The sequence below is a fragment of the Amblyomma mixtum genome, chromosome 8, assembly GCF_055824585.1.
Source record: "Amblyomma mixtum isolate Tamu chromosome 8, ASM5582458v1, whole genome shotgun sequence".
Taxonomy (NCBI): domain Eukaryota; kingdom Metazoa; phylum Arthropoda; class Arachnida; order Ixodida; family Ixodidae; genus Amblyomma; species Amblyomma mixtum.
The window spans coordinates 85,368,614-85,394,521 of record NC_143019.1 but is presented as its reverse complement, the minus strand read 5'-3'; the positions used below and the strand labels follow the sequence as shown (position 1 = coordinate 85,394,521).

Below are 25,908 nucleotides of genomic sequence, written 5' to 3'. Positions count from 1 at the left end.
ACTTCACGCGAACACGACACCCTCACGTCAAAATGTTCATGAATACACTCTCTCCGCCCCGCCGCGGTGGCTCAGTGGTTACGGCGCTCAGCTGCTGACCCGAAAGACGCGGGTTCGATCCCGGCTGCGGCGGCTGAATTTCAATGGAGGCGAAATTCTAGAGGCCCGTGTGCTCTGCGATGTCAGTGCACGTTAAAGAACCCCAGGTGGCCGAAATTTCCGGAGACCTTCACTACGGCGTCCCTCATAGCCTTAGTTGCTTCGGGACGTTAAACCCTAATAATCCAATCTAATAATCCTACACTCTCTCCAAGCCATGGCGACAAGCTGGTGACAGCGGACTCAAGATGGAATCCACCGGGCACACCACAAATGCCCCGCCGCCAACCATGCAGCGTCCCGTGAGATTTCATCTCGCTCCTCGTACCGACGTTCTGGCCACTACACCCTACCTCTGACTCGCACAAGTCAGTACCATGTTTGTGACGGCTCGGATCACATGGCGGACTTCCAAATTTCAACGTTGCACTGGAGGCCGCTGGCGAGACCCGCAACCTCATTCTAGCTATCCGAGACTAATCCTTTTGAATGCAGGATTATCACGTTCGCGCGACGTGGATCAGCAACGCAGTTTCACAGTCAACAGATTTTAAGAGGACGGATGAAGGTTGTGAGGTGACAAGGGCCAACAGTGCACGAACCGAAGCCCATGTTGTTGTTCTTGTAGCCTACGACAGAATGGCACATACCCACTCTGGGGGATCGGCCAAGAATCGGGTGGTAAAGGTTGGAATTCACATTTACGTAGTAAAGGCAAAAGGAAAGCACAGGTCCGAAGCCCATGATCAAATACAACGCTCTCTGCACGAGCGGCGCTTGCAAGGACGGAGCTAGCCCACCTCGCCGCTTCTTCTTTTCGCCGCGAGTGGTGATGGCGGCAATGGTTCTGCTATAAGTCTACGCTTACCTCGACAGCAAAAGATCGCCCATGTATTCGCAAGCGCAGATGAAAGTCACCAAGCACACATGGCCTCGGTGGGCACACAGCTAAAACAAAAGGAACGACAAGGCACCTACTCCGTAAAGTATTCCCCTTCAATATTGCATCCAGAGGGGCAATTAAGGCATGACCTGGATTATCCTTGAAGGTTTTCACAGCACAACACTGTTGCTCGAGCATTCTACTATGCTAGGCAAGGATAGTCCTCCTTTCTTCGCCTGAAGTTTCGTGTGCCCATTAAAGTTTCTTTCTTACTTTTTCCCGAATAGAGACCGAGCGCTAAACGCAGAAGCAGGAAAATGTTGCCGATGAAGCGCTAGGACAAATCGGCCACCAGTAAGAGGAGCCAAAACAACACGAACGTTTTCATGTTAGGTAGTCGTATACGACCTGCGTTCGATAGTTTTGGGTCTTTAATTGGGTCAGGCAACGCAAATTTCTGATGAAACAACCCTTGTCTGATTTACATCACCAGCGGCGTGTCCTGTTGCTTTGCGTAGTTTTCGGCTCCTACATGCCCACTCTGGTTCTGAGAGCACTTCGCGAGCAGACCGAAGTGCCATCTACGCCCGAATCCCGAATATCGTTCATTGCGCCTGTCGAAAATGGTGGCCGTTCACGACGCAAACAATCCCTTCTGGCCTTTTCGCGGTAGATATGTGCAGCGATTTACTTAGTGTCTGGCAGTGGCGACCAAAAGATGAAAACTGTGATCTTTTATATCTGCGTGCACTTTGAACCTTATCCGCGTCATTTAATTAGGACGAGCACTGTCTTGTTTCCAGAGGTTTCGTATTTATTACCGATTTGTTAGCGTTGCTGAGATCTGTGTCTGCAATAGAAAACGTCTAGGTGGCCTATTGTTGCATCCGCGTGCTGTCGAGGCTCAAAGAGGAATTCACGTTTGGCTCGGATATTTTGTCGTAATCCTATGAAAATTTCCTTATTTATACCGCTATACCTTGGCCAACCCCCCCATGTGGGTATGTGCCATTATAAAGAACATGAAGAAGAAGAAGAGAGGAGGCGCCACTGCGCATACAAGAAGAGGAAGAAGAAGACTGTTCTTGCAAGCGATGGCCCACCTTGTTCTGGTTCTGCTTCCCGTGGCCGTGGCGCAGCGGGCGATCTTTGAGTGAGTGATCTTCGAAAGGGCTGAGAAGTACTGCGCGCACCATCTTCAGCAGTGTTAGCGATGAGCCCCGCCTGCCATTGCGTGCAGGCCGTTCGCGGAACCCACAGAGGAGGTGCCGACACCCAGGCAGGAGGTGCAGCGCCGCTCGCCCTTGGACACCCTCCAGGGCAGTCCTGGTGCAGGCTTCGGCGGTGCCTGCACCCACGACGCCCAGTGCGCCCAAGGTCTTGTGTGCACAAGGTAACAGAGCGGGTGACGGTGCAGTCTGAATGCAGTGCTGCTGTTCAGAAGGAAATGGTGATCTATAGCAGTCCGGACCACGAATGTGAACTAGTTAGGAGAATAAGGTGGATCAAGTGCTTTTGGCAGTTACTCCCTGATTATGAATGGCGCTTAGGTTTTTTCTCAAGAGTAAAGTGTTTATTAGTTGCACCCTGCTGGTAGTTACCTGTCGGACAGAAACTTGCACTACGGCGGGCGCAACGGCGTGTTCTATGTCGATGCTGCGGGTCCCGAGCACGGAATGACGGCCATCGTGGTAATGCACCAAAATAAAAAATGGACGGTCTAGTACCGGCTAGCTAGGACATACTGGCTGCGGAAGAAGTGGCGATTGCTCTAGCTGTAATACACACTAGCTCGGTATACATTCTTACAGATTCACAGACAGCGTATCGCAATTACCTCAGGGGCAGGGCCGCACCGCTAGCAGCTAAAATCCTGCAAGATAGCTACACCCGTGGCTACCAACCCACACACAAACACTTAATATGGGTACCAGGTCACCAGGGCATTCCAGGGAACGAGAGCGCACATGCCTCAGCCCGAGCATTTCTCCCCCGGGCACCCACTACGGATGCTGTGGAACCTCCCGCCCCACTACTAACTTACACCGACATACTTCAGCACTTAAGTTATCCCCTCGGGCCTACCCTCCGCCGGCTAAGACACTAGATAAAGGGGAGGAACAACACCTCCGAAAGCTACAGACCAACTATTGCAAGAACCCACGAAGACTACACGCAACAGACCCGGATTCATTGGACTCACAATGCAAATTTTGCGGGGAGAAGGCGGACCTGTACCATATGGTATGGACCTGCCAATGAAATCAGGCGGTCACTGTTAATAACGAGCCAACGCAGGAGGGGTGGGAGGCAGCTCTGGCCAGCTCGGACGAAAAGAGTCAGAAGCAACTCATCGAAAGAGCCCGGACAGCAGCCTACGCCAGTGGGGTTCCGGACTGAGAGCTCCAACCACGGCTACAACCTCCTAAACCATTTCATTAAAATATTTTCACCACTACCTTGGAGGCAAAAAACATTGGCTGTGCTTTAGCTCTGGTTAAACCTGGAGTCACGCTACACCTACAGCTTGCTGAGTAGAACTGACTGAGTCTAAATGCTGTCAGTCTTTCGCCCCTACGCTTCGCTGGGCTTTCCTACATCTTCGTCCCTGGACGTGCATTCACAGTTACTGCGTAATTTCCTTTCCTCAAATTCATTTTCTTCATTACGGCCCCTCTTTCTCTTTATTCTTTCACTCCTACTTCCTTCCTTCCTCTACAAACGGATGACGGGTGTCCACCGAGATATGCGAGGCAGTTACTGCGTAATTTTCTTTCCTCAAATACAATTTTCATTTTCTTCTTTACGGCCCCACTTTATCTTTCTTCTTTCACTCCCACTTCCTCCCTTCCTGTAAGGTGCGGTTCGCGCGTCCACCGAGATGACAATTACTGCGTCATTAATTAGCGAGCTACAGGCCATGACTACGCTTAGGCTTCGCTGTAGTTAAGCGGTGTAAGGCTACTGATGATTCACTTGCGTAATCTCTGACGTCATCAAACGAATGACGGGTGCGCACCGAGATATGCGAGACAGTTACTGCGTAATTTCCTTCCCTCAAATTCATTTTCTTCATTAGGGCCCCTCTTTCTGTTTCTTCTTCCACTCCCATTTCCTCCCTCCCTCTGCAAACGGATGACGGGTGTCCACTACAGCCACGGGCATACGGCCAAGGTGCAACCACGCTCGACGAGGCGAAGTGACTGGTGTAGTGAAGCTATCGCATCAGGAATGGCCTAAATTAACTTTATGACTGCACCGCGAGCAGTGCAAAGGAAAATTAAGTAATATTAAGAAACAAAAAGAGAGCGCAGTTAATCGGGGTCAAGATTGCAGTTAAATACATTCCATTCGAAACACTGAAGAAATGATCATGCTCAAGATATGGAATGTAAAGAGAAGTACTTCAAGTGTAATGGAGGTTCTTTCAGGAGAAGGCAAATGTACCTGAGCCAGCAGAGGGTCAGGTGAGATTAGAAAATATTGCGAAGCAGCGTGGCTGAGATGTCGTAGGACAGGGTTAATATACGTTATAAATTGGATAATGATGACATAGTATATAGACCCGAGATCAAGTGTGACATGTGGCTAATAAACTGAGGATAATACAACGAAAACCTGTACGGCGTTAGTAGGAACGAAGACCCTGCACTTCGTTTTAGCGTTCTAAATATTAAGACAAGAACTTCAAACATTCCTTCATTGAAAAGACGATTGTTTCGGCACTGACAGCACGTTTGTTGAGGGGGGGGGGGGGGGGGGTTCTTGCAGGCACAGGACTCCATAGAATGCCCAACTTGTGCACTATTCAGCTGTCCTTATCATGTAACACCTTAAATTTACCTTGGCAAATGAACTATTTCAAGCTTCCGTCTTGAAACCGAGTAACTGAGCAGGGCGAAAAACCATGCTTAGTGTCCTGAACAGTTCACTCAGTTTATATTAGGAATGGGGAGGTCTCGCTATATCTTGTCCATTTTCTTCGGTCATTTCAATCTGATCAGCATTACATATAGAATCAGCCTATTGAATGCCAGCCCATCAGGCACCAAAGACGTAGTCACAATATCTTCCTGACAGGATATCGAGATGCATGCATAATACACTTCATATCAAGGAAGTCTTTTCATTGGAAAGCATGTCTACCAGAAATGTGCAATCCGATCACGCGCACTGGCTTCACCGCCTGCTCCCACAATAATGCATATTCCGTAACATCGTCAAGTAATACCTCATTGTACCAAAGGGCGTGCATAAAAACTCCTCTCACGACATCATGTTCTATATCACAGCAGCTAGCTAACTTCAAGACAAAAGGTCTCCAGGCAGTGGACCATTTATTCTGAAAGCACTGTTCCAGAAGCAACCCCGAGCAAGAATCTTGTCTTGCGTGAAGCATTGGAGTAACGCGGGTATGCTCGGGTTAGTTCCGAGTAGCGTCGCGCAAGCTGCAGCCAGTGGGAGGAAGCTCGGTAAAGTTCGAAGAAGCGTCGAGCCAGCTGCCGCAGGGGTGGAGAGAGGGCGTGATGATGAAGAGCGAGAAGCGCGGATGAGTGAACATGCAGATTCTATAAAGAAAAAGCAAAGAATGAACGCATGCTAGCGCACGTCTCCTCGGTTAACGGCTTTAAAATTCTACTACTTTTTGTTCTGGCCGACACTTCGGTGTGTGCAGCTAATTTGACTAAGTCGTTTACAATCGCTTATGCTGATCACGCAATAGTTCCTGATCCCTGCAGCGGCGGCTGAATTTCTTTGGAGCAGAAATTCGAGGCCCGTGTACTGTGCGATGTCAGTGCACGTTAAAGAACCCCAGGTGGTCGAAATTTCCGGAGCCCTCCACTACGGCGTCTCTCATAGCCTTAGTCGCTTTGGGACGTTAAACCCCATAAACCAAACCAAACCTTAATTCACACTCTTAGATGGATACCTTAAATTTTGTTGGGAAAGGAAAAGACAGCTGTGAGGAACAGGAGCCCCTTTTTTTCTTTAATACCGGAGTGTTTTCTCTCGATTTTCGCTTTAGAGTTACAAAAATCACTACGACCGCGAGAGGCATAAGCGGATGAGTGCGACAGAAAGTAAATATTAGTTAAGGACGTGTCGAGACGGTGTGTCGAGAGCTATATAGTGATTTTTTTCTGTTTAGACCGACATACAAAAGTTCCTATGCTCCTGTGCCTAGTTCTTGTCTCAGACCCTTGCGTGGACACAAAGAGAAGGCCACAAAAGCTGTACACTGAAATACCAAAGCACGAATTAGGAAACAAATGAGCACGTCTTTCTTTCACGACCACCGGGCGTCTGAATGTTTTCGCAAAGTTCATGTGCAGTGGTGGAAATTTTTTTTACTGCTATGTTTGTTGGCGGTGGAAGAAGGAAATCGCGTAATTGTGTAGGACGCGTTGGGCACAATATTGAGTCGTCACTGAATAGGACAGGGTAGAGAGGGCTAATCTAAATCTTTTTCTTAACATTTTGATGTTAACTGCGCAAGGTTCCATAATGAAGTCCTCTTTTGTGCACATTAAATTGATTTTTTCGAAAGTCAATGCTACTTTTCAGGAGATGAGCTCAAGGCAAACCAATAACCATATCTTCAAACGGTACCTATATAAAAGGAATGCAAATCGTGCATTATTCGCATCAAGATACCATCATCAGGTTTGCTTAAAAATAAAGTTTCGAGTCCTATATGCCTGCGTCTTCAGCGTTTAGGTAGGGCAGCCGTCAAATCCAAGTGCTAGTAATTAAATGATTAAAGTTTGCACTGGTTTTCTAGTACACTGTGCTGTGTAGCTCAGTAGGTCGTGCTTCTTGGAGAAGTTTTCTTGAATTTTTCCTCAATACCTGTCTTCTGGTGTCGGTTTCCCTATCTCTTTGCACATTTACTTTCCTATGTACTTCTCGAAGTCACTGTTCCCAGTATGTCTTTATTAATCTTGGCCTACCTGGCAAGCATACTGCATCGTTATGCTGTATAAGCTTCTCGTTGAACCTACGAGATTTTATTAATTACATTAGACTGCTTTATTTTTCTGCTCGGTGAACTCAGCGTCAAAATTGCTGCAGTAGTACATCGGGACCGTGGGACTAGTCAAACTGTACTTGAACGTTTTTTCGCAGGAAACCTTTCGTAACTATGTATACCTGCCTGCCTAATGTATACTCAATTTTTCCTATTTGCATAATATTGAGTGTCATCGGCTTTAACCCTAACAAGGATGCCTCACCTGCGCTTTATTCTCCTCCACTTACCCATGTGAGGCCCGAGAGCGGAGGCGTGTCCCGCTGCGTGTGCTCCCCGACGCTTCCCATCTATGTCCATCACGCCGGTGTCGGCAGGTGTGTCCGTGGTAAGTGCCCCAAGAATGCAGACGGTGGAAGTCGTTCTATTCACGCAATCAGCAGGGAATAAGAGAGTCGGCATTACAAATAATTTCTTTAAATATTCACTACTGCGGTTGGCACGCAAAAAAAAAAGAAAAAACTAGTTTCCCCACCACGGAAAAGAACCAATGAGTGTGCTCCAAAGAAAAATTTCGTGCAACGCCGACGCACCAACAAGGCGCCAGTCTCTAGCAAACACAAGATGCCGTCCTTTTGTGAAAAGCAGCTTCTATTTAAAATCAGCTGCTTCTAAGTCGATTTGTAAGTCTACGCGGGAAAGATAGCTCAGTCTCGCAGTAATATGAAACCGTACTTTAAAAACGAACGCCGGACAGTGAGCGCTACAGGGCGAGCTGCTCTGAGCACAATGTCAGGACACACCTGTATAGCCGTTGTCACAATGTCAAGCCTGAGAGGTTTCCTTCAAGCCTGGAAGCTTTTAGCGTCCGCAGAAGTAATGAGCTTTGAAGGGTTGAGGAGGGAAGTTCATCTTACCTCAAAAATATTCGGAACGCCGGCAGTCCGCAATATGCGTCACGGAATGGGCCAGCCTGAATACTTGAGGCTATTGTTTTTTCCAACAGCTGTACTTGTTACAGCCATCTCTGTATAAATATCTTCCGCATTGCTCCCGGCGGGCACGTTCGAGGAATCTGCGATTCCTTTCAGGATTGTGGATGAGGAATTAGTGGTACCGAATTAGGAACTCGACGACATGGGCCACTTTCTTACTCAGTAAACAGTAGAAGCTCTGAAAAAATACGTCAACCAGTATGAGTGGGTGACTCGCGAGGCACTAATCACTCATGGTAGCATCACCTTAGGTTCCGCTTTTTATTCGAAACATATTACAAGAGCTACACTACAACCCGTCGAGCGCGGCGGTGGAGCTACCATTGACCTTTAGCGTGACCACGTGACACCACGTGACACCATGACGTCACAGCAGAGGAGAGATGGGCTGCCGGCTCGCGCGGTCGGCCGCGGCGGTGGAGGCTCCACATCAGAGGCGCTGCAGCTGACCACGTGACGCTACAGCAGCGGTATAAAGCTGAACTTGCCTCAGCTTTCCAATGTACTTTCCATGGGAGCCAAGAATGCTGTTGTAGCCGGTGCTGGGGCAGCGGTTGTACACTCTGCATTGAATTCACCGATGATCCCGTATATAGCTGCCACGGCAATCCTTGCTACACTTCTAGTGGTTGTATTAAAATGACCAAGTATTCAACCAAGGAAAGCCATGTATTACCAAGCCTAGCCATCAATATGCTTCGCATCTGACTAGGCTTAACCTTAGCTAAGCCTCAGCCATTTTTTTCAGTTTTCTTTAGAAATGCACACAGGTGAAATTTCTTCCCCTGCTTTTCTCTTTTCATTTTGTCCGTACACTCGAACGCTGAACCCACTTTATTCTCTGGGAACCACCGCACAGGGGTTGGACTTCCGAGCAAACGAGCCGGCTTTTCGGTAGAACATGGCAAAATGTGTAATTTTTCTCATACAAGTCATTACTGTTGAAGCCGAAGCGCTCTAGACCACGTGAAGAACGCTGTTCTGTACTCCCGCCACACACAACGTCCTCAGCTGGAGCTTACAAAGGGTTAGACGTCATGATCTCCTACTTCGCCTTCACGAACTGGCATGCGCTGCTGTGGGCGCCCACGATAACCACTAGCCAATTTGTATGCCCTGATGTATTCTAATGTGAACCACCAGAGGACCAGAAGGTGTACATTGCACCGTTTGCCTGTATTTCCCTAGTTTGTTTAGCGGTTGTAGAGAAACCGATGTGGACGTCAAATCCCATCACATCACCAGTAAATATTTCGTGGTGATGGACTCAGTCCTCAGCTGACAGGTAATCATCCAGTAAACTCGGTTGGCGTGCAGATAACCTGTCAAGCCGCATTTTTAATTGTCGTCTGTATTCGCTAAATTAGAACATCGTACCACCAGTGTTAGAGACGAAAGCATAGTTTGCCGCTTGGCAGCAATGATTATGCTCGGCAATGAAATAACTTTTTTCTTGCATGCAGCCAAGTCCCTGTACGAGTCGTGCGTGAGCAACGCCGAGTGCAGCCACGACAACCCGAACGTACAGTGCGTCGACTTCCTCTGCTACTGCCCGCTGCCCTATGTGCTCACCGAGGACCGCCGCTGCCACCCGCGTGAGTCACACGTCAGCCGACACTTCTCTGGTATTTGTTGAGCACAGCATCCGAAGCGTCTGCACAAGGCTGGCATGCTGATACCTGTGAACAGCAAGGGAACGTGAACGGTATATGTTAGTTACGGACGCGACAATTACTTATGTCCAGCTTTGTTGGTCGGTGCACGTATGTCCTTATACGGATGGCTGCACTTTTGTGGTAAACGGAGGGGGGGTCTTTGGATGAGGACCTGAGGGTGTCATTTTATTAGTGTTTGAATTAGGAAATATGCATGTGCTACCTCGACGACGTTGTAATTATCGGAAAGACGTTCAGTGAGCACAACGAGCGTTTAGCTCAAAGAAGCCCAACTGGTCACGCAGTTAGCTAGGCTCCAGCAGACTCCTACGGGGCGCTCGCTCCTTAGACGACTGGGGCTAGGCCGAACTGCGGAATTCGAGAATCGTACTGCGAGCATACCGGACGCAATTCGCCAGACGCTAAAGGTTCGCTCCCTTCCCCGGAACATGGACCCCAACTTGCATGCGGCCCGTAGGGCAGCCCGGGCGAGGTATGTACAACAAAATCTAGCTACAAAATCCACAACGGTATACACGGACGCGGCTCCGTATACAGGAAGCTCACATAACAGCACAGTGGCGGTAGTTATTGATTCGAACTTAAAGGAATTAGCTAGCGCCTCAGTGAGGGATTGCACGGTAACCGAAGGGGAGGAGCTGGCCGTAGCTCTAGCGGCGGTAGCCGGTTATCGAAGCAACATGTCCCTTACCATCCTTACCGATTCGAGAGAAGCGTGCCGTAACTACATGAACGGCCGCATAGGTCGCGCCGCGCTCCGGCTCCTCCAGAGCGCGACCCCACCAAAAGTCACACACAGCATTTACTGGGTGCCAGGACACACCGACATAGCCGGGAACGAACGCGCCGACGAGGTAGCTCGAGGGTATACGAGCCGAGCTTCCTCCCAATCGGACGATCTACCCGACCGAGTCAGCCCTACGTACTCAGACATTCTCAACTACTATAAGGGGGTACGGATCCGCTATCCGCCGCCTCATCCTGATCTAAATCAACTAGAGGCAGTGTATTGGCGAAGATTGCAGACAGGAACATTCCCAAACCTGCATATCCTTAGCAAGATTTACCCGACGCAATATCGGGACACTTGCCCGTGGTGTGGTAGCAAACCATCACTGTACCACATCACGTGGGAATGCAGTAAAAACGACAACTTTCGCAAAGATCCGAGTGCAGAACAGTGGGAGAGCCGGCTCTCCAGCGGCGATCTGGGTTGCCAACAAGGTCTTATCCAGCACGCCCAACGAGCAGCGAAGCTCAGCGGAGCCCTGGAATAGGGGCACCGACCCTGTGAGAAGAAGGAAGATGGACCTCTTCTTTCTCGTCTGCTACTAGCACCTTTCTAGAGCAAATAAAGTCTTTCCTACCTACCTACCTACCTCTCATCCTGGACTGTTTGCGCTAAGCTGGCCTTGTGCTAAACTCTAGAAAGTGCCAGTTTGGTGCGCTTCAAGCGTTAGTGCTTGAACACCTCATTGATAAAGACGACGTCAGGCCTGATGCAGCCAAGACTGCAGCTGTCGAGTCGTTCAAGCCTCCACAGTCTGTCAAGTGGCATAGGTGCTAGAAAAGAATGGAGCACCAGACTTGTGAGCAGCATGTTTTCACTGCAAATGGTGCGTGCGCATACTCAACCATGCAGAAGGATGCGTTAATTTACGATGAGTCTAATTCTCACAAAGCGTTCGCGCAATGGTTCCGCTTTCAAGAGTTTCAGCAGCCGGTCGCAATTGCAGAAACACGTCAATCTAATTGGTCTAAATGATGGACAGAAATGCTTAAAACATCTTGAATAATAGGCGGAGAAAATAAAATCAGAGTAACAAAGCCCATTAATTCTATTCAAATTGCTAGTTAAGGTACAGAGACTGAGAAAAAAGGCCAGTAAAAACTTCGAACGTATCAGTAAAAACATCGCCTATTTTCAAATGCAAAACTTTCTTGTTTATACTGATAAGAGCGGTATTATTTTGTCGAGCATATTTAACTGCATCACTCGCACTAAATTCACTAAATTATGAAAATACAACCAGTAGGTGTTTTTCGAAGTATTTAAAGAGAGAGAGAGAGAGAGAGAGAGGGAAAGACAGGGATGTTAACTAGAAAGGATTCCGGTTGGCTACCCTGCACAGGGGAAGGGAATGAGGGGAATTAAAGAGGAAAGAGAGAGAAGTAACGGGAAGTAATCGCAGTCTCTCAATCAAGGCAGTCGCTCTCAAAAAGCGAAAGAGTGCCTTGTAAGCCTTGATGGCAGTTGACTGTTGTGGCCACGGACCGAGGACCTTGGCCTCTGTGAAAGGGCGAGGGTCCAGGCGGTCCAGAGCACATCGCAGCTTATGTCTTTCGGCTACAAAGGCAGGGCACTCACACAAGATATGGGTGATTGTCTCATCACAGGCGCAGTTCACACAAGAAGGGCTGTCGGCCATCGCGATCCGGAAAGCATACTTATTCGTGAAGGGAAGTATTTAAAGAGAACGGCTTAAAGTCAGGAGCAAAACATGACTCAGCGCTGAACACTACAAAGTTAATATGCAGAAAATATACAAAGCAGGCTACATCGTTACATGCATGTTACGAATTGTAACAACAAATACCTTCATTGTTTTATCTTTCAGGAAGGGTGATTCAATTTGTGGACTTGCTGAAAGTCCGCGATACTAATGCCAAAAGGCAATCATATACATTATTCTTTAATGACTTTTCGGCCCAACGGTTTGTTCGGCTGTTGGGCTGTTGTTCAAACAGCCAACTCTTCCAACTCTTTGTTAGAGTAAAAACGCTGATGAATTTTTTTTTCTGGCTTTGATGATTACCAAGGAATAGCATGTTACGTTCGTTGAACCTGATACTACTGTAACAATATTCCTCGTGCTATTATGCAGCTCCTGGGTATGGCCGTCGAGCTTCGGTCGTGGCGCCGCTCGTAATGCTGTTCCTCTCGGTGTTGCTGGGAATTGCTTACCTCTACCATCGGTAAGCTACTCTATTACATATTCAAGAAGAAGAGAACTATCGGGGGTTTCTTCTTACTCCGCTGAGTCATTTGAAACTTTTGCGTGAATATCTCCACCAGCTTATAGTAATACTCAACAGAGAATCAGTTCGAGTCACTTTGAATACCTGTACTATGAAAGTTGTTGAAAAAAAAGGCATAAACCTTTCACGGAATGCCACACGGGGTCCTATGATTTGCCACGAGGAGTCATGCAGTGAAATTGCGAAATAACCACTCATCGTGCAATACCTTATCTCTATTTTAAACTGCAACATACTTTATAAAATCAGGCTTGTGCGAATATTCTCTAGTTTCCAATATTCGGTCGAAAACAAAAACATTCGTTATGGGCTTTGATACGAATGTAGAGTATTTGAAATATGGAAGTATTTGTCTCGAGTGGTAATTACGGAGTGCTCCTTTCTATGAATTCGTTTCAAGGTACCTCTTGCAGGATGGCATCGTGGGGCGCGTGCAGCTAAAGGCTCCAACCGCGTACGAAGCAGCCGTGGTTAATTACAGCAGCAGGAGTCAAGTTGCTGCCAAAGGATATAAAACGACGCACTTTCCATTACTTCCACTGATGTGCGGCGCGCTTTTCATGTATAATAGGTGGCAAACCAAACTGCCAGCGCTCCTGTAGTTTCGGATCCTGGCGCGATGCACGCTGGATAGCGGCAAAAGCGGAGGTTTGCTCTTCCGCTGGCTACGGTTCGTCCGGGAAAACGGAGACCAGTTTCAGTGAGCAGGTTATATGGCACGCGTTTCAAATGTTTGTTAGCAAAAGGAAATTCTTTAAAGATTCATTTTTTTTTACAGCTGCAGCTCTATGAATCACAGCGAGAATAGGTGCCCATATGGGGCGCGTAGTATCTGCCGCTCGGCTGGAAAAGTATCTCGGACCTCGCAAATAGGTGTGCTCCGAGTGAGGGTTTACTCCCCCAGATTCGGATGGCCATTTCTGCAAAACATGGACATTTTTGTTAAGTGAAACTCTGTGAATTATGGCGGCAACTGGCATCCGCAGAAGGCACGTAATGCCCGCGGCTAGCCCAAACCTAACTTAACCCAGCCGAAGGTCGGCTCCATGTCTAAGTTGACTACAGAGTTTCGGGTGGCCATTTTCGCAAAAGGTTAACATAGCTGCAATGAACGTGACAAAGCTTTTATATGCGGTTTATTTTAAATGTGTGACAACAGTTTTCCAACTATTCGCTTCGAAATTATACGGACAGAATCACTATTCGCTTTGAATTTGCTTTGAACCAAAACCCTGCTCTTCGCACAAGCATCTTATCTATAACAACGCTATCGTTATTCTTTCCATTCAACTATCAAAAAATAAACTCATAGGTATACCGTTTAAACAAAAGAATAGAGAACTGCTGAATGCAGAACAAACTTGCGGTAACTATATCCTGGCAAATATCAAGAGCAGAAAGTGGTCTTAGCCGGAAGACGTAATATGTTGAAAAGATCACCGATGGCCTGCTTTATATGAAATAAGCATATTCCGCACCAACGAAATTGTAGGCGTCGCTTGTGCAATTCTACCTGTATAGTTAAAATTATGCAGTTTCCTTTCATAGCTTAGTCGTAGCTGACTGAAGAAAGAAATAAGTCTAATTTAAACTTCACCCAAGGGTCTTTACATAAACTGCAATGTATGTAGCACAGCCCCTTGCCTCTCGTCCTTCCAAGGGCGGAAATTGACGCCAGTATTCCTGCATCGCACTCCATCTAACGGCACAACTCTTCCAAGGGCCGTATGATATATCATTCATGAGGCATTATTCATGAATTATTAGGCATATGCCTCATTATTAATGAGGCACTTATATGGCTCATTATTCATGAGGAATATGAGGTATGCCAGCAGTGTCCTATCAGCATACAAGCTTGACTTATCGAATACGCTCAGTTCCATGTCTACTGGCATAACGTTTTCATCAGCCAGCAGCTGAGCATGCGTGTTTTTCGTTACCGCATACTACGACAGCGAAGGCAACGTACTCAACCAGGAGGCATCCACATCTTCACCTTTTCTTGTAAGGTATTAATTTGTGGCTCCTCGAAACGCAGAAAGCCCAGCCCTTTGGGTACATGCACAACTTTTAGATTACCGCCTTATGTATCAGTGTTACAGCCTAGCTGGCCTGCGATTCTCTTGCGGTTCGGGGACATAAGTGTCAAAGACTTTCAAGGTCGTTTACATAAACGTTAAGCTAATCTAAATCGACAGGTCTTTGTTGAACTTTGTGCTTTCGGTGGTCAACAGGGTCTACAGAGAAGGATGGGTCCCATCGGAGCCAAACGTGGTGCCCGTGATGTCCACCGACACCATACCAGTGCCCGCTTCGCCGGTACAGCCGGCACCACGTTTCATCCGCCGTCCGCACCCCTTCCTCCCTCCTCCAACGCCATCGCCCGAAGTGAGCCTGGCTCCAGAGTGCAATTTCCAGAGTGCAATTTCCTTCTGCTTCTGTGTTGCAGTGGAACTCATGCCCAGCATATTTCAGTATTTCAAACCACGCCGACTACTGGAACAAAACTTTCATTCACAGCTCACCACAGTCTCATCCTTCTTACAAAATCTAGTCACCGACTTTCAATCTTCCTTCTTTTCTCTGGGAGAAAAGTAATGTTGCTCCCGTTTTGAAAGCACATTGTCGCATTCAGGGCAAGACGTCTCGCGCTTTCTGCCATTCCCACGACTCTTAAATTTGCGCTGTGTAATCATCAGTTTGTCCTAAAAAGCGAGGATACTGTTGCTCTTCCATGGCTCAGTCTCTCGCCTAACTAATAAAATGCGCCGGGTCGACTTGTTGTTCATAGACGTAGTGAAAGAGAACGTGTTTTCCTTCGCCCCACGCCACCAATTTTTTGGTAAAGAAAAAACTCTGTTGAGAGACATGACAACATTTATAACTCATGCATGTCTTCGCAGGTATAAAGACTGAGCTTCCAGGTCATGTTCTTACACAGAAGACTGACATTAAAGGGGGTTATTGTGGTGCATTTAAAGAATTTGTATGTATCAAGATTCCATCACATTAGCTACAAGACTGCAACAGTAAAAATCAAGACAACAAAGTACCAATTCGCTTACGATATTAATGTCGGGTCGGTGCCCAGGCGTTTCGTAATTTCAAGAACTGCATAAGGCTAGGTTAACCTCGAGACTTATTAAACTAAGCTGATTTTTATGCATCACAGCTGAAAATGACGTCTGGTGCTCCTTGTCATCCTGCTCAGCTGTGCAGCACCCCAGCGAGCAAGAGTTGAAAGCACAAGCGAATTTTAGTGCGAAAAAATGATCAGTATCCTAATTAAGGATTCTTACGCCGACTGAATACTCGAAGACCACATAGTTGCCTATTCATGTAGTGAAAATTATGTCAGTAAGTGCAATATCTTTTCGGTTGCAGTGTATTAGAATTGAGCTCAAATAATCAACACCAAATTGTGCCGAAAACCATATATTCCCCGAATCAAATGTGGCATCCGTGATTAGAAGTCACCTGATGTTATAAATGTCCATTATTCATGCTTCCCTAGCTCAGACGCGACATTATTATAACGCGTTCTGATTCATATTCACCTTTCATTTCTACTGTTCCTAGTGACTGATGACGTGGGTTTATATACCAGGCACCACTGCAGGAAAAGAACGGCCAGGCGCGCAGCGCATCGACAGCGACGACGCCTAAAAGCGAAGAGTCCCCAGGCCCGGAATCTCCTCAGAGCACCAATTGTGGCGACATTCTGCAGAAGGACTGTGACAATGTCGCTGGCGGTAAGGATCTCGCGTCACCGTTCTTCCTAGTTCAATTCTTACTTCACAAGGCCCTGTGGCCTCGAAGATCATACGCCCACTAAAAATAGCGGTGTAATCCATGCTACGCCTATACTAGCCGACTGCAGGAATGCGTATACGTGCTGACCCATGTTAACGCTTCTGAGTCGTTTCTCGCTCTCGCTCCTGTTCTTCGGTCAAAGATCGCGATCGTGCTGTAGTTCCTGTACCGTCGTAAAGGTCTCACCTGTCGCTTCCGAAGGCAATCGCGTTATCAGCGGCTAGCAGCAGTCCTTTTGCAAGGTTCCACCGATATCAATGCCATCGTGTTAATTCACAGGAATAAAGTAAGCCTGTAAAATTTTTCACACGCCAGTCAATGCAGTCGTTCCGTCTCGAGCGCTGGATGATAAGAGGATAGAGTCTTTCGCGCCGCCAGTGGGCAGCCGCAGATTGGTCGCAATGCGCATGTGTGCGCCTACCTTGACACGTAGCGCCATCTAGCGCCCGTCATGGCGTTTCTTGCCTGGAGATCCGCAATATCGAGCGCCGCCTGTGCACACGCGCTGCAAGCTCCTCCGTCATGCCGCTGCCTGTTGTAACAACAATTTTCTTTGGGGTGCCGCGAGTGTTGTCTTCGCAACATCTTTACTATAGGTGATAAGCCCCAAGTAGCTGGTCCGGCTGAAATCGCTGATAGCGTAAACTAACATAAGAAACAGGAAGCGACGTTTTTGAACCACGTTTAGGCAGCAGGATGCACCACTTTTGCAGGTTCTAGAGCTGTAGCTTATGACGGATGTAAACCGGAGGTACAAAACTTGCGGACAAAGACCGGCAAAAATGCGGACTTGCGGACAAAGATCGGCATTCGTGCATTAAAAGGCCCATTCGGCGGCGCCTTTGAAAGCTTCGCTATATGTCAGCAGCCGAATGGTTAAGGTACTCGGCTGCTGACCCGTAAGACGATGCTTCGATCGCGGCCGCGGCGGTGGAATTTCGATGGAGGCGAAATTCTAGAGGCCCGTCTACTGTGCGATATCAGTGCACGTTAAAGAACGCCGGCCGCCGCGGTGGCTCAGCGGTTATGGTGCTCGGCTGCTGACCCGAAAGACGCGGGTTCCATCCCGGCCGCGGCGGCTAGAATTTCTTTGGAGGAGAAATTCTAGAGGCCCGTGTACTGTGCGATGTCACTGCATGTTAAAGAACCCCAGGTGGTCGAAATTTCCGGAGCCCTCCACTACGGCGTCTCTCATAGCCTTAGTCGCTTTGGGACGTTAAACCCCATAAACCAACCAACCTAAAGAACGCCGGGTGGTCGAAATTCCCGGAGCCCTCCAACTGCGGCGTCTCTCACAGGCTGAGTCGCTTTGGGACGTTAAACCCCATAAACCAAACCAAACCAGCCTCTTCAAAAACAACAGGCATTTTGATAACTAAGAACGATAGCCACCCAGAGTACTTCCTTTGTCGTTACTGAAGCTACACTCAGTCTCCAAACTTTCTTCACTCCTAAACTAGCTGAAAACGTACAGTCGAGGAGAGGCGTTCTTCAAATTCTGTCAGATGAGTGCCGCTTAGCCCAACTCATTTTCAAGCCACAATCGATTATGTAAACGGAACAGATTAATTGTCGGGCTTCTTGCCACTAATAAGCATTTCCAAAGCCACGGTCTCGAATGTTTCTGAAAAGCATTAGCTGTGTGGCTTGGAAGTCCGGTATAATTTTTCTGCGCCACACAAACGGCTGGTCGTCACAAATGGGGCACAGTGGCGCTGGTGCCATTAGCGCTGCTTTTTCCAGAATCGCTTTGCAGCCTCATTTGAAAGAAAACGCCGAACATGCAGCCGGAATCTACATCAGTTGCAGTTCTCAACCAGAGAGCATTCTAACTACGCCAAATATTTTTTTATTTGTGTGCATACCGTCCACCATTGTGAGCTCCAGGCAGAGAGTGCACATTATAAGGAAGGCAAGACAAAAATGGACACTTGCAAACAAAACTACACAATAATTACACCAAATAGGGTATTCATTGTGTGGGCCAAAATATCAGTCCGTTACGGTGCATCGAAAACGAAAACTTGTTCAAATCGATCTGAACAAAGCACGGCTGGTAATGAAGTTTTGTTACAGCTTTCTGTATTTCTTGCTAGTATTAGTGAACCGGAACGAGCAATGAGAAGGTAACCGCTTTTTTTGTGGTCGGAAGTTGAGTTACATGACGCTTTGAAACCCAAAAACAACATTATAGAGCGAACCGCAATGCACACAAATAACACAATTATAAGGAGCTGATACACTATTCCTTCTGTCATTCGATTGAATAAATTTCTGACCTGCTTACCTTTTAATTGTGCCCCACGGTTCTCTCAGCGACTTATTTGCAATACACCAAATGTTAAAATCCTTGACTGATGAACGCAGAACAGAGATTAAACCAAGAATCGCAGATCTATTATTTTATACGTTTTTTTTAAATGCGTTTATCAAATGAAATTATTTAGAGGAATTCTAAACCCTGTTTTTAATAATAGAACACGAAGAAACGTACCATAAAACGTTGATCTCAACATGTAAATGCAATCTTTTAAAATTAGAACATAACTGCCGGCCATACAGGAAACTGCACTTACCCTATCAATTTTTAGCAGCGGCAAAAAATTCTTATAGGCTTGGTATTGCTGCCACAGCGCTACAGGTCTGCAAATCATAATGGTTGCCATGCTGAAATATAATTTTTATGCGAAGCATATTACTAGAGCTACACTGCAGCTCATCGAGCGCGGCGGTGGAGCTACCATTGACCTTTAGCATGACCACGTGACACCACGTGACAACATGACGTCACAGCAGAGGAGAGATGAGCTGCCGGCTCGCGCGGTCGGCCGCGGCGGTGGAGGCTCCACATCAGAGGCGCTGCAGCTGACCACGTGACGCTACAGCAGCGGTATAAAGCTGAGCTTGCCTCGCTCTCCGGGCACTTACGAGGCGGCCAGGTGTTGGGATGCCGCCTAGAAGCAGGGCTGATTTGAACGAGAAGCGAAAGCTTCAGCGTGCCACAGAGACCGATGAAGAGCGGGATGAACGTCAACCAAGGAAAGCCATGTATTACCAAGCCTAGCCATCAATATGCTTCGCATCTGACTAGGCTTAACCTTAGCTAAGCCTCAGCCATTTTTTATTTGCTAGGGATGAGATAAAGTCGTCTTTTTTACACGGAAGCTTTTGGTGTAACAGCTTCTACTAGTCCTCCCAAAATAGCCCCATAACGTATTTTGTGGATACTGTTGCAACGATGCTTGACGTATTGAAGTTTATATTGGCAACTTCGCGCACGTGTTACAATCTCAATGGCACTTTTCTGTGGCAACACACTGCACAGCACAGCCGATGGTCGAATAGCCTCGAGAGTAGAGAATTCACACCACTGAACCGTCCACGTCTGATATCGTGTACGAGAATTTGTATCTCAGCAATCACTTTAGAAACATTGAGAAGAGTCGTCCTGTATTATTTTTTTTCGATATATTACACAAAAGCTCTGCGCTGACTTTTTTTTTTCTAGTTTAAGATAGTACATCGTACTGAAGAATATCTAAGCTGCGTGCGGGAGGCAATCGAAAATGGTGAATTTGGAGTTAGTGTCAAGCAGTTAAAGGAATATGTTCTTACATCCAATGATTTGAACGCTTGTCACTTTAATTTCAGCTGCTTATCAACAACAATAACTTTTCATGTAGAAAATAATGAAGGATACGTCCAGCCACATAAACAACCGAAAAAACTATTCGAGCTCTTCCCAAAAAAGATATGCTCAGTTAAGGCAGGGCGAACTTGCTCACCTGACTGTATGCAGCTCATAATTTCATCCTAAAAGCCTGGTGTTATCGAGCAACTCTCCTTTCTCTAAAACTGCTCATCGTGGTATTAGCTCACCAGGCGTTTCCGAATCTGAAAATTTTTTTCCGCCTTGAATTTTACAGGCACCCCGTCTGAAGACAGCCGGCACTCTCCTGCAGGCGACTGCTCCCCGGAAGAGCACGCAGAGTTCTCGCCGGCTCCAAGCGGAGGCGCTACCAGCAATGCCTCGTCGGTTCCTTCAGCAAGCCGGCCAGGGTGAGGATGATAGAGGCAGCATACTGTGCTGTTTTCGTTCACAAGCGATGATGGTTTGGTTTATGGGTTTATGGGAGTTTAACGTTCCAAAGCAACTAAGCCTATGAGGGACGCCGTAGTGAAGGGCTCCGGAAATTTAGACCACCTGGGTTTCTTTAACGTGCACTGACATCTCACAGCACACGGGCCTCTAGAATTTCGCCTTCATCGAAATTCAGCCGCCGCGTCCAGGATCGAACCCGCGTCTTTCGGGTCAGCAGCCGAGAGCCGTAACCACTCAGCCACCGCGGCGGGGCACAAGCGATTATGGATTGATTTTTTTTGCTCAAGGACTCCTTGGCCAAAGTGCTTCAAGACTTAAGTGATATTTACTTTGTACGGCGTGGGGTCCAAGACATAATTTTCCAGGAATTTAAGCATCAAAAATCAAGCTTAGAAAATCGGTCGGTCCCCACTGAACTTGTACGCTGGAGGTGCCGGCTTCAATCCCGCACCACCCACATAAATGCTACATGCTCAAACCAGTTGGCCGCCACTGTGATTCTGGCATGACACCTTCAGGCTCAAGGAAAATAATTTCATGAAAGTCATCTTCCCTCGTGTTATCGCAGGTTCTGACCAAGACTGATTTGATGAACTGGGATGTCGAGGGTTAGAGGCAAGGCTCGACCATGAGTGATATATCTCACGGTTATAGACTGTTTATGACATCGGGACCATTACAAATACTAAGGCTATCGGAAACTAAATTTACAGTAACTGATGTCGCACGTGCTTCGTACTACGTGGTACACGTTATACAAGGTGCTGAAGAGAACTCGCACTATAATCTGCAGCTAGAAACTTTTAAGTTATCGGAGACCTGATATGCACTTGATATCAGAATAAAATCGTTGATCCTTTGCCCATTATTCAGGCTGACTCTCTTGTAATTACGAGTTGCAGCTGGCGGCGGCTTTGGCGTTCGAACCCTTAGCACAATGTGGTAGTCCAGTTCCTAGGAGAATACCCAAGGCGGAGTAGATTTCGAATAAAGAAGCAATTGCTGACTAGCTTCCATCCAAGCGGCTACAAATAAAATAGTGCAGCATTCACAGAAATTTTGTAGAAAAAAGATAAAAATTCCTGCTGGTACTGAAGCACTGCGACAGCAGATACGATTATACAACAGATATGATCCGCCTTTCACCTGCAGGTGCCAACTGTGAAACGAATTCGTTAATTGTGTATTCGCCGTGTTCAGCGCTCAGAGTCCGGTTGTCCGGCACATCAAACAATAAGGCAAAAGGCTCGTCGTGTGAGAGGTGCTGAACTGATAAGTGTAGGTTAGCCATTTGAGGCTCTCAACCCGCCTCATCTACTGGCGAGCAGTACACTGCAGAGGCTGATACCGCAAGTCAGTGGCTTAGGCGTTGGGCTCTCGGGCGAAATCTATGCTGTTGACAGGCTTATCGAAAAGACTACATGTGATCAAAATCCCAGTAAATGCGCGTAGAGTAAGATTCAAATCAGGCGGAAATTGGAAACGAAAAAACTGGCTGTGGTTTAGCTCTGGTTAAACACGGAGGATTGCGAAAGCAACATCTGCTCGTAGCCATATATTGTTGCGTGAGGTACATTGCCAACAGTCTCACCGTTTCGCGTGCTCTTCCACGACCATACTGCGCATGCGCGAGGAGCAAGTGACGTCACTATGGGCACCTGGCGTGCCTTGTTGCTCGCGCTCGCCTTCCTTTTCTTAAAATGATCGGAGTGTAAAACGTTGACAACGTCAACGCCAATACCTGCACAAAGACCTCGTTGAGACATCTCCGAAGTCACAGACAAGGGCAATCCTGGCACTTGATTTCAAAGGAGCGTTCGGTAACGTTCAATATAAAAATATCCTCCAAAGCCTCGCCGATACCAACTCTGGAGCAAGAACCTACCACTATATCAAAAACTTCTTATCAGCCAGGCAAGCCACTATAAACTACGGTGGAATAAAATCAGATCCCATCACTCTAGGCCCGAGAGGAACTCCGCAAGGGGCGGTACTGTCACTCGTCTTGTTCAATTTGGCTATCAAAGATCTACCAGTCCTTCTTTCCGAAATTCCAGGCATCAATCACACATTGTATGCGGGTGATATCACTGTCTGGTGCAACTCGGGGAGTGACGCCGAGATCTAGGAGCGTCTTCAAGCAACAGCGGACACGGTGGACCGGTACGCCAGGGAGGGAGGCCTCCAGTGTGCGCCGGAAAAGTCGGAGTTGCTCATCCTGAAGAACCCGAGGACACCCCTAGCGCAGAACGTCACGGTGAATATAGACAACCGCCCAGTACAGAAAGCCACGGAGATCAAGCTCATAGGCCAGTATACCCCGCAGGGGCGACAGAACATCACCACTATGAAGAAGCTTACAACATGCACCGAGCAAATACTCCGGATGATACATCGTATCCGAAATAAACACCATGACATGAAGGAAAGGGACACCATCCGCTTAGTGCTAGCATTCGTTATCTCTTGGTTAATGTACGGGACGGCATTGCTTAACCTGGAGACACTGATCAGGAAAGCCTACAAGACGCCACTGGGGCATTGGGGCTACCAAACTACCCACTGGGGCACTGGGGCTACCAAATCTCATAGCTCTAGGAGTGCATAATACCCTCAAAGAGATATGGGAGGCAAAATGGCTCTCACAACTCAGTAGGCTCGCACTCACAAAACCCGGCATATAACTGCTCGAAAAGATTCATATTAATCTGCCCTATACGATAAACCAAAGGGGAGAGGTACCACGCGATGTGAGTAGAGGCATCACCTTGTACCCCATTCCGCGGAATATGCATCCCGCATATAACATCAAGAGAGAGGAGAACAGCAAGAGGGAAAGCCCTGAAGAAGAAATGGGACGAGCAACCTAACACCCTTTACGAAGACGCTGCCGGACCAAAGAATGGAGTAATGACTATTCTGGTTTCAACGCCTTCAGGATCAATGGTGAACTGCGCCTCGATGAAAACATCCAACCCCACTCACGCAGAGGAGGCAGCTATTGCATTAGATGTAGCATCTAACCCCAACGCCGTTGTGCTCACTGATTCCCAGAACGCCTGTCGCAACTTCAATAACGGATTAATTCACAGGTCAGTGTTGTCATTCCTGATTAAGCATCCACTCAGCCAAGCCTCAGTCATTGATTTTCCGGTCACCTGGAACTACCAGGAGGAAACTAAGCCGCTCACAGGCATGCCCTAGCTCTTCTATAGCGGATGTCTCCTCCTGTTGACCATGAAGGGTGCCGCGACCTAATAGCTTTAGCAGTGTATGCTGACAATCTCGCGCCATACAGAACAGCCAGAAAGGAGTACCCAGCACCACATAAATCCCTCAGTAAGTTAGAATAGAACACCCTTAGGAGACTGCAAACCAACACACACCCAACGCCAGCTAAGCTACACCAGTGATACCCTACACTATACTCTCCGCAGTGCCCACACTGTGGAGAGGTATCTAACATCTCCCACATGGTGTGGGCGTGCCAATTTAATCCCTTAGTTTACCCCATTCCAAACCCCTCAGAGGAGCAATGGGATGATCCTGACCGTCAGCACTGGCTGGTGGGGAGGGCCAGCGAAGCAGCAAAAGCCAGTGGACTACTGCACTAGGCGGCTCACTGACATGTTCTAGGAATATTCAGCAATTAAAGATGTTTCCAATCAACCAACGCCAATGAACACAATGAACGCCGATGGCCTATGGCTTCATCGCCGCGTTTCTGGCACAACCTTGTCAAAGCCTGCAGCTCACATCTCTCGCCCATCACCCCACGTACCTATAAGCCCAATTCAGGCGTTCACTAACCCAGGAAGCCATTATGCGCACTTCCATTCCTTAATATGATCGGAGTGCAGAGCGTGGTCAACGCCAACGCCAATGAACACAACGAACGCCGACGGCCTAGAGCTTAGAATAGGATAACTTTATTTAGCTCTAGCACAAGTTCTTTTATGCCGTCAGATGAGTCCATCCGCAACGGTCGGTTGTCCCTATTCCAGGGCTCCGCTGGATGCTGCCGTAAGGTGAGCTCGCCGTATCAAACCGATCTGGTCATCGCGGCAGTAGCTGGAGAGCAGAACCTCCCATTGCTCCGCACTTGGGTTTGGTATAACTGGGACGACGTCGAGTTTTTGACATGCCCATGTTTTGTGATACAGTGTAGGTTTTTCATGGCACCACGGACAATTGTGTGCGTAAAGTGTGAAGTGAATTTTACTTCGTGTGTTTAGATTTGGATATGACCCCGTTTGAAGTTGTCTCCATGTGACAGCCTCTTCTTTGTTTAAGGACTTGTGCGGTGGTGGGTACCGAATCCTGCTGCCTTAGTAGTTGTTGAGTTTCGCCGAGCATTCCTGAGGTATACTGGCAGGGATTCCTCAAGGTCGTTGACGTTGGATGATCGGTAGTTAGTATATCCTCGAGCTATCCTGTCTGCCTCTTGGTTTCCTGTCACCCCCGTGTGCTCCGGTACCCAGATAATCTTATGTTTGATCGGCTCGTGGGGTTCGGCATGTATTTGTTGCGTCTTGCAGTCTACGGAGCGCAGTATGCGGAGCGCTCTGTGACCGACTCTGCCGCAAAGATAGTTGCGGCAGGCTGCTTGTGAGTCAGTAAGAATTGTCAGTGACCGCCCAGCCCGATAGCCCTCCGCTGCCGCTAGAGCGACGGCCGCTTCTTCAGCCTCAGCTATCGTGCAGTCTTGCAGTGAGGCGCTGGTAATCTCGTGTAATTCCGAGTTGACTACAGTTGCCACTGCGTTGTTGGTGCCTTGTTATGGCGTATGTGGCAGCGTCCACATACACTGCTGCATCCTGGTATGCGTGTGTTTTCTGTAAGCGGCCGGCCCTTGCCTCTCTGCGGTCTTTGTGGAAGTTAGGGTCCATGTTTCTTGGTATTGGTGCCACCCTGAGCGTACTGCGGCACTCATCGGGGATCGTTTCAGTTCTCAATATTTATCGAATTTGCTCGGTGTAACCCAGTTTCTTTAAAAGAACTCTGCCTGTGGGGGTCTGCTGTAGTCTGCGCATTTAGACAACATGCTGCGCTTCCCGCAATTCCTCGAACGTGTTGTGAAGTCCCAAGGCTAAGAGCTTTTCAGTTGAGGTGTTACGGGGTAGTCGAAGCGTGGTTTTATACGCTTTACGTATAATCGCGTCCGCCTGTTATATTTCACGCATGATATGATTGTAGTACGGGAGACTGTACCACTAGGCTCCTGACCAGCTTGAGTGCGTCTTCCTCTCATATGCCATGAGGTCTATGTGAGATGCGCATAATCATACGGGCCACTTGGAGTCTAGATGTCTTTAATAGCGCAATGGTAT

The 25,908-nt window shown here is 47.7% G+C and overlaps 2 protein-coding genes across 2 annotated transcripts in view; both read left to right on the top strand.

Annotated features, from left to right (window-relative positions):
* The first annotated feature begins 2,067 nt into the window (after positions 1–2,067).
* Positions 2,068–21,153, top strand: LOC149333277 (uncharacterized). The gene is made up of 9 exons (XM_089557695.1): positions 2,068–2,135; positions 2,223–2,375; positions 7,250–7,338; positions 9,409–9,540; positions 12,507–12,597; positions 14,898–15,051; positions 16,271–16,415; positions 20,403–20,535; positions 21,147–21,153. The coding sequence occupies exons 1-9, from the start codon at positions 2,077–2,079 to the stop codon at positions 21,151–21,153; spliced, it is 963 nt and encodes a 320-aa protein (XP_089413821.1). The 5' UTR covers positions 2,068–2,076.
* LOC149333276 (uncharacterized) overlaps positions 20,416–25,908 on the top strand; it is a 52,607-nt gene continuing 47,114 nt past the window's right edge. The window contains exon 1 of the mRNA XM_089556024.1: positions 20,416–20,535. The gene's annotated coding sequence lies outside the window, so the exon portion shown is untranslated. The remainder of the gene's footprint in view (positions 20,536–25,908) is intronic.

What these genes read in the sequence shown, in the direction of transcription:
- LOC149333277 (XM_089557695.1), top strand. Translation starts at nt 2,077, where the DNA reads ATGGCCCACCTTGTTCTGGTTCTGCTTCCCGTGGCCGTGGCGCAGCGG. An exon ending in GCGCAGCGGGCGATCTTTGA is followed by an intron (nt 2,136 to 2,222) that starts GTGAGTGATCTT and finishes CATTGCGTGCAG; the next exon opens with GCCGTTCGCGGAACCCACAG. An exon ending in GGACCGCCGCTGCCACCCGC is followed by an intron (nt 9,541 to 12,506) that starts GTGAGTCACACG and finishes GCTATTATGCAG; the next exon opens with CTCCTGGGTATGGCCGTCGA.